This window comes from Phacochoerus africanus, chromosome 2 (genome assembly GCF_016906955.1).
Source record: "Phacochoerus africanus isolate WHEZ1 chromosome 2, ROS_Pafr_v1, whole genome shotgun sequence".
Lineage (NCBI taxonomy): Eukaryota > Metazoa > Chordata > Mammalia > Artiodactyla > Suidae > Phacochoerus > Phacochoerus africanus.
Window position 1 is genome coordinate 44,497,245 of NC_062545.1, and position 7,181 is coordinate 44,504,425.

Sequence of the window (7,181 nt, forward strand, 5' to 3'; positions counted from 1 at the left end):
TTGCTACTAAAATTTGCCAGGCCTGTGTCTGTTGCCTCCCTACCAGCCTTTTGAGGTCATATGCCTGCTAGTTCTAATTTATCTGTCGACTAGTGTTAATGATTTTATATGCCACTGGTCCCAGGGAGATGGCTGAGAGCCAACTACCCTGGCTGCCTAGCTGTTCCTCAGTCCGCGCCCAGAGAGCTCCTGCCTCGGCGAGATCCTTGTTTTTGCTGTTCCCTCCTCCTCGACTCGTCCTTCCAAGATGAATTCTCTTGCTTGATTCAGGTCTCTACTCAAGTTTTACCTCATCTGAGAGGACTTTGCTGCCACCTCATCAGAAATAGCAGTCCCCATTCCAATACAATCATTATTCTTTCGCCCCCTTTCTGTTGGATTTTTGTTCATAGTACATATTGCCACCTGACATAGATTTACTTGTTCATTAGTTTATTTTCTGTCTCCCTCCATTAGGATGAAAACTCCAAACAGCAACAAACCTGTTTTGTATATTGCTGTATTATCAATACCTAGGACATAGCCTGGTATGGAGTAGGCATCCAATAAATATTAGCTTAATACCTGATTAAATTACTTGATCTAAAGAAATACATCTTAAAGGGCAGATATTTTAGCTGGTGTGGGAAGATGAAAGGGCAAGCACTTTAGACAAAAAGGGCAGTCCCAGGGCCATTTAATTCCTCTCACAAAGACCATGTCCTTTTTCCCATTATGGAGGAGTTAATCACATCTGTGCTCTCACCACATTATATATGCCTGTCTTATATAAGCAACGGCACCTCCTGTGGTACCATTTCTGCTCTCCTACTAGATTGTGGTAGCATCCAGGACGGGAAAGATACCTTGTGTCTTGTGTTCCCTTAGTGGTTGTCTAAACATTTGTGAACCAATGTGTAAGGCTGTTGTTGTTCTAGTTTTCATACTGCCTGGATATTACAAATAAAGGGAATCAAAGAGATGCTAGAATAACTTTTATATTTTTTTTCACAGCTGAAGATGGTCATATGATTTGTTTGAATTCAGATGATGTTAGATCAGCTGCTTTAATGGAAACCAAGAATGAGGAAGGGTTAAACTATATGATGCTTGCTACAGGATGCAGCCAAGGTGAAGCAAATTCTGAGGGTCCTCTAGGCTTCAAGGAATCTGAGTCTTGTGGTCTGAGGAAAGAAGAGAAGGAACCACATGCAGACAAAGATATCTGCCAAGAAAAACAAGTGGCTTACTGCCCTCCTGGCAAGCCTCAAGGCCTGAACTATGCCTGTCTCACTCACAGTGGATATGGAGATGGGTCTGATTAATAGCTCTGTTTGGGCAATGCAGAGTTGAGATAAACACTCCTCCCATTAAGTAGTCACTGAAAGAAAACCTAGTAGAATGATAGATATTGTGGTGTGGTGGTCTATGACTCTGAATTAACACTGGAAAGTTCCCGAATTCTAATCTTGGTTCCAAGAGCCATTTGGTTTTGGTTGTGACAATCCCCATACCAACTGTCTAACCTTCAGCAGAATTCTTGAGGTGACCCTCTGAACATGTGGAAAGCTTAGAAAGACTTAGGAGCCTCAAAGGGAAACTGCTTTCTCACTCCAAGCATACACCAGGCCAGTCTGGGCTGCAACAGCAACACCTTAGATTGTTAGAGACAAAGTAGCTATGTTTGGAGACGTGAAGGAGGAGCATGAGAAGCGTACTCAGGGGCCAGCTGAAGTACAGATTACCCCCCAAAGGGACAGAGGAAATGACTAAATAACTCTACACACGCAGAAGGAAGAGCACCTACAACATTAGGAAAGCTATGGCTAAAATGCTGTCTTTAATGACTAATGTAAAATATCCCATATTTTGGAGGCTTGGAACAGCAGCTTCAATCACATAGAAATAAGACCATAAAGATCTCTACATCCTAAAGTTTAGCATTCCATGATCTTTGGGTCACATAAACATCGCCCTCTGATTTGTACGCTATTACAGAAATTAGCTAAAATGGAGATAGTTTTTGTTTGCCACATCTATGCTATACATAAAGTGCTTAGGATTATATTTACTATCAAATTGTCTTTAAAATTAAATATGATTATATAATATTAATTCAAGGTATGTGATTTTTAGCAGCCATACAAAATAATAAATATCTAAATGAAAACTATTAAAAAATTTCTTCAGAGAAACACTCTGATTTTAAAGGCAATCTTTTTTTTTTTTTTTTTGCAGTTACCCATTTAAATCTGAAAGCCTCAAGTGCTCTAATAGTAACACTAATGAAAGTATTCTCTGTGTTTAGTTGCAGTGTACAGGACGTTCACAATATATAAAGAACCCTTTGATTATAACATTTTGCCAAAAGCTACTGTGGAAGAGGATCACATATCCATTTTCATCTTAGATCATTTAGTTCATTTTTAAATTTGCCTACTGCCTGAGAACCTGCAGAGATGATTGGCAGTATGGTGAGGGCCACAGAGAGGTCCGTGTGGTAGTTCTGTGGTGAACAGGCCCCAGGTAAAGATCCAGGATTTGTGGCTACTTGGCCACATCTGTTATTCCACTGAACTAGGCAGAATAGTTTCCCTCTGATCTCACCTTCTAGTGGGCACTGATTATTCTTTTTGTTAGCTCATCATATGATGCCCCTTCTCATGTTGGGCAATTCCTCTACCTTGATTTTCCAAGTGGGAGCTATTTTTCATTTGCTTCCCGAAGATCGCATGCAGTAAGAAGGCAGGCGAGTGACCCTAGCCCCTCCACCCAGACATACCCACCACAGGCTTCTAATTGAGAGTGAAGGAAGCAAAGAAACAGGGACCACAGTGAGTTGCCCCTGGTGATGGTGGCAACTGCAGTTGGTCAGGCTTCCTGGATGCAGTGTCCAGGGCCAGGAGAGTCCACAGAGCCAATCTGGAGCCTGGGGCTCTGGCAGCCAGATGGGCTTGGTTCTGCTGTTAGCTGAGGCTCCCTGTTCATAGCCTTCAAGTTGGGTTATCAAGCTCTCCCAGGGATCCTGTGACTTACTTCCCTATCTTTTTAATAAATATTTTTCTCTTAAATCATCCAGAGTCAATTTCCTTTTTTTTTTTTTTTGTCTTTTTGCTATTTCTTTGGGCTGCTTCCGCGGCATATGGAGGTTCCCAGGCTAGGGGTCTAATAGGAGCTGTAGCCACCGGCCTACGCCAGAGCCACAGCAACACAGGATCTGAGCCGCGTCTGCAACCTACACCACAGCTCACGGCAACGCCAGATCGTTAACCCACTGAGCAAGGCCAGGGACCGAACCCGCAACCTCATGGTTCCTAGTCGGATTCGTTAACCACTGCGCCACGACGGGAACTCCCAGAGTCAATTTCTGTTTCTTGCAACCAAGACTTTTGCTCTGCCAGAGCCAGATCTTTATTTTGGAATACACAAGGGATCAGAAGTGTATTTTCAGATTTTTCAGTATAATACATTTGCTTTACAATGTGGACAATAGAAAAATTTATAGGATATCTGAGAACAGCCTGTAAAGTATCATGTGTTAACTAGGGTATAAGTGCAAATTAGTAGTCTTCTTTGTTATTCATAATGAATAATATCGGTAGAAATATTTACTGCATACAATAGCCAAAACATGGAAACAACCTAAATGTCCATCGACAGAGGAGTGGGATCAAGAAGATGTGGTACATATACACAATGGAATATTAGCCATTAAAAAGAACGAAATACCAGCATTTTTAGCAACATGGATGGACCTAGAAACTATCATGCTAAGTGAAGTCAGCCATACAATGAGACACCAAATCAAATGCTTTCACTGACATGTGGAATCTGAAAAAAGGACAAGAGGAACTTCTTTGCAGAACAGATGCTGACTCACAGACAATGAAAAACTTTTGGTCTCCGGAGGAGACAGTTTGGGAGGTGGGAGGGATGTGCTTGGGCTGTGGATGGAAATCCTGTGAAATCAGATTGTTATGATCATTATACAACTAAAGATGTGATAAATTCATTTGAGTAATAAAAAAATAAAAATTAAAATTAAAAAAAGGAAAGAGGAGAGTGGATGGGGTAGGAGGACAGTAATTAAAAGACATCAAAAATACATGACATGGTTAAAAAAAAAACAAAGTGATAAAATACAAATGGCTGGTAATATAGAAAACTAGGTATGCTAATTCTGGAAAAATTAGATTTTGTAATCAAGAGGGGAAAAATTGGCAATGGCTAAAATTTATACTTGTTAAAATGTGTTCTTCATCAAAAATTAACAGAAGAATAAAATCATTGATAATTTTTTAATCTTCAAAATATGATCTGAGAATATCAGACTTGAGAGGAATAATGGCTCCCCAAATCAGAAGTTATAATTGGTATAAATAAAATAATATAAAAGCTAATCAATAAATCTAACCTTTATTTGAAATTGTTCAATGAAAAATAATCCATTAGAAAAATATTTAGGTTGAAAGGAAAAATACTGTTTGATTTAACATTGCAAATTGAATAAAGATTTACCTCCATAAAATTAATATGTTGCTATAATTCTGTTGAAAATGCCTTATTCAAAATGCTTTATCCTTGGTCCCAGAAACATTCTGTGTTGCTTACCAATCCTGGTTTTCACTGGCCTGTTGGAATGTTCTCGCCTATTCTCTGCTTCTCTAAACCTAAGGCATCCTTTAGGATCAGCTCATATTCCAGCTTTTTGGAAAGGCTTGTCCCTAACTCCCTCCCTTTTCCCTTCTCAGAATTACTATTGCCCTTCTTGCCTTTTTTTTTTTTTTTTTTTTTTGACATTTCTTGGGCCGCTCCAGTGGCATATGGAGGTTCCCAGGCTAGGGGTCGAATCGGAGCTGTAGCCACCGGCCTACACCAGAGCCATAGCAACAAAGGATCTGAGCCGCGTCTGCAACCTACACCACAGCTCACGGCAATGACGAATCCTTAACCCACTGAGGAAGGCCAGGGATTGAACCCTCAACCTCATGGTTCCTAGTCAGATTCGTTAACCACTGAGCCACGATGGGAACTCCCCTTCTTGTCTTTATATCTCATTTGCTGGCAGCCATAAGTATTTCAATTCTATATCTATGTATTTTATCTACTTGAATAAATTTCAAGCTTTCCAAAGACAGGGTGATGTCTTTTAACCTTTTATGTCTTTAATCCAAAGTAGGTATTCATGTTTAATAGATGAATTGGCTTTCTCCTCATCCTTTTCCAACACATTTCACAATCCTTCACTTTTAGCTCATAGAAGGGTGCCAGAAGATTGGTCTATTGCTGAGAGGGACTCAAGAGGATTCTTTTTATCCTGAGTTATCTCTTGAAATTTAGATACATTATAGAAGTTGGTGGACTGCTTTAAGGTTCAGATAAGACTTAGGTGAGGCCAGAAATTCTGAAAGGCCTTAAAATGATGGTAAAGGATGGTAAAACTTAAAGAAATTTTAAAAAGTTAAAAGAGGCAGAAATGATCATTTCTGCCATCTTAAACCCTACTTTTACCTTCAGAATGGCCATATGGATGTGGAGTAAATGTTATAAATGATGAGGTGTCCTGGACGTCTTTTTGACCTTTTCTCTTTGGTAAAGAGGGGCCTGTCCAAATTTGCTTTTTGTAGTTGGTCAAAGTTATTGGGTGTCCAAACCAGAAGATCTATCCCAATACTTCTTGGCTTCTTCATCAAGGAGCCAAAATATATGACCCAAACTCCATTACAAACAGTTTAGAATATTTCCCTTCAGATTTGCTTTTCTTCCCTAGTGGGAGCTTATTTCATGGCTAGAGTAGTTGTATTTCTCCTGTTTTTTTTTTTCCACTTACTTTATTGCATGTGTTTTCATTAAAAATTCTTTGTGAATGTTTCTAGTAACTGCATGCAATCCCTTAGGATGGATATACTGTAGTTTACTGCTCCTTTGTAGATTCATTCACTCATTCAATAAATCTTTATTGAGTGGTTACTAGAAAGGAAGCATTGTTATAGGTGCTAGGAATAGAGCAACAAACAAAACCTTGATGGAAGTTACATTCTTGCATTCTAGGTGAGGGAGAAGACATAGTAAATTAAAAAACAAAAATATATCTGACAATACAATAAAAGGATCATACATCATGATCAAGTGGGATTTATTCCAGGATGCAAGGATGGTTCAACCGTCCACAAATGAGTCAATGTGATACACTGCATTAACAAAATAAAAGGCTAAATATCATATGATCATCCTAATAGGTACAGAAAAAGCATTTGACAAAATTCAACATCCATGTATGATAAAAACTCTCAACAAAGTGGGTATAGAGGGAATGTACCTAAACATAATAAAGGCTGTATATGACAAGCCTCCAGCTAATATCATACTCAACAGTGAAAAGCTGAAAGCTTTTCCTCTAAGATCAGGAAGAGGATAAGGGTGCCCATTCTCATCACTTTTATTCAACATAGTATTAGATGTCCTAGCCAAAGTAATTAGACAAGAAAAAGAAATAAAAAGCATCAAAATTGGGAAAGAAGAAATAGAACTATCACTATTTACAGATAACATGATAATATATAGAAAAACTTAAAGACTCCATCAAAAACTATTAGAACTGATAAACAAATTCAGTAAAGTTGCAGGATACAAAATCAGTACACAGAAGTCAGTTGACTTTCTTTACCCTAATAATGAACTATCAGAAAGAGAAATTTAAGAGAAATTTTATTATTTTTGTTGCTATTTATAATTGCAACAAAAATAATAAAATACCTTGGAAGAAATCTAACCAAGGAGGTGAAAGAACTACATTTTAAAAACTGTAAGATACTAATGAAAGAAATTGAAAAAGTCACAAATAAAAGAAAAGATATTCCATACTCATGGATTAAAAGAACTAATATTGTTAAAATGTCCATACTACCCAAAACTTTCTAAAGATTCAATGGAATATCTATCAAAATTCCAATGGTATTTTCACAGAAATAAAACAAACAATCCTAAAATTTGTATGGAACCACAAATATGCAAATAGCCAAGGTAATTTTGAGAAAGAAAAATGAAGCTGGAGACATTATGCTTCCTAATTTCAAACTATATTGCAAAGCTATAGTAATTAAAACAATAGTGATATTGACATAAAACAGGCACATAGGTTAAGGGAAGGGAAAAGAGAGCCCAGAAATAAATCCACACCTATATGGTCATTTAATTATGAC

At 38.0% G+C, this 7,181-nt stretch overlaps 1 protein-coding gene across 1 annotated transcript in view; it reads left to right on the forward strand.

The window, feature by feature from the left end:
- The window catches only part of ROS1 (ROS proto-oncogene 1, receptor tyrosine kinase), a 122,374-nt gene extending 120,371 nt beyond the window's left edge, over nucleotides 1–2,003 (forward strand). Inside the window, exon 44 of the mRNA XM_047759759.1 lies at nucleotides 994–2,003. Within this exon, the coding sequence (XP_047615715.1) occupies nucleotides 994–1,304 (311 nt within the window). The 3' untranslated portion in view covers nucleotides 1,305–2,003. The remainder of the gene's footprint in view (nucleotides 1–993) is intronic.
- The last annotated feature ends 5,178 nt before the right edge of the window (nucleotides 2,004–7,181 follow it).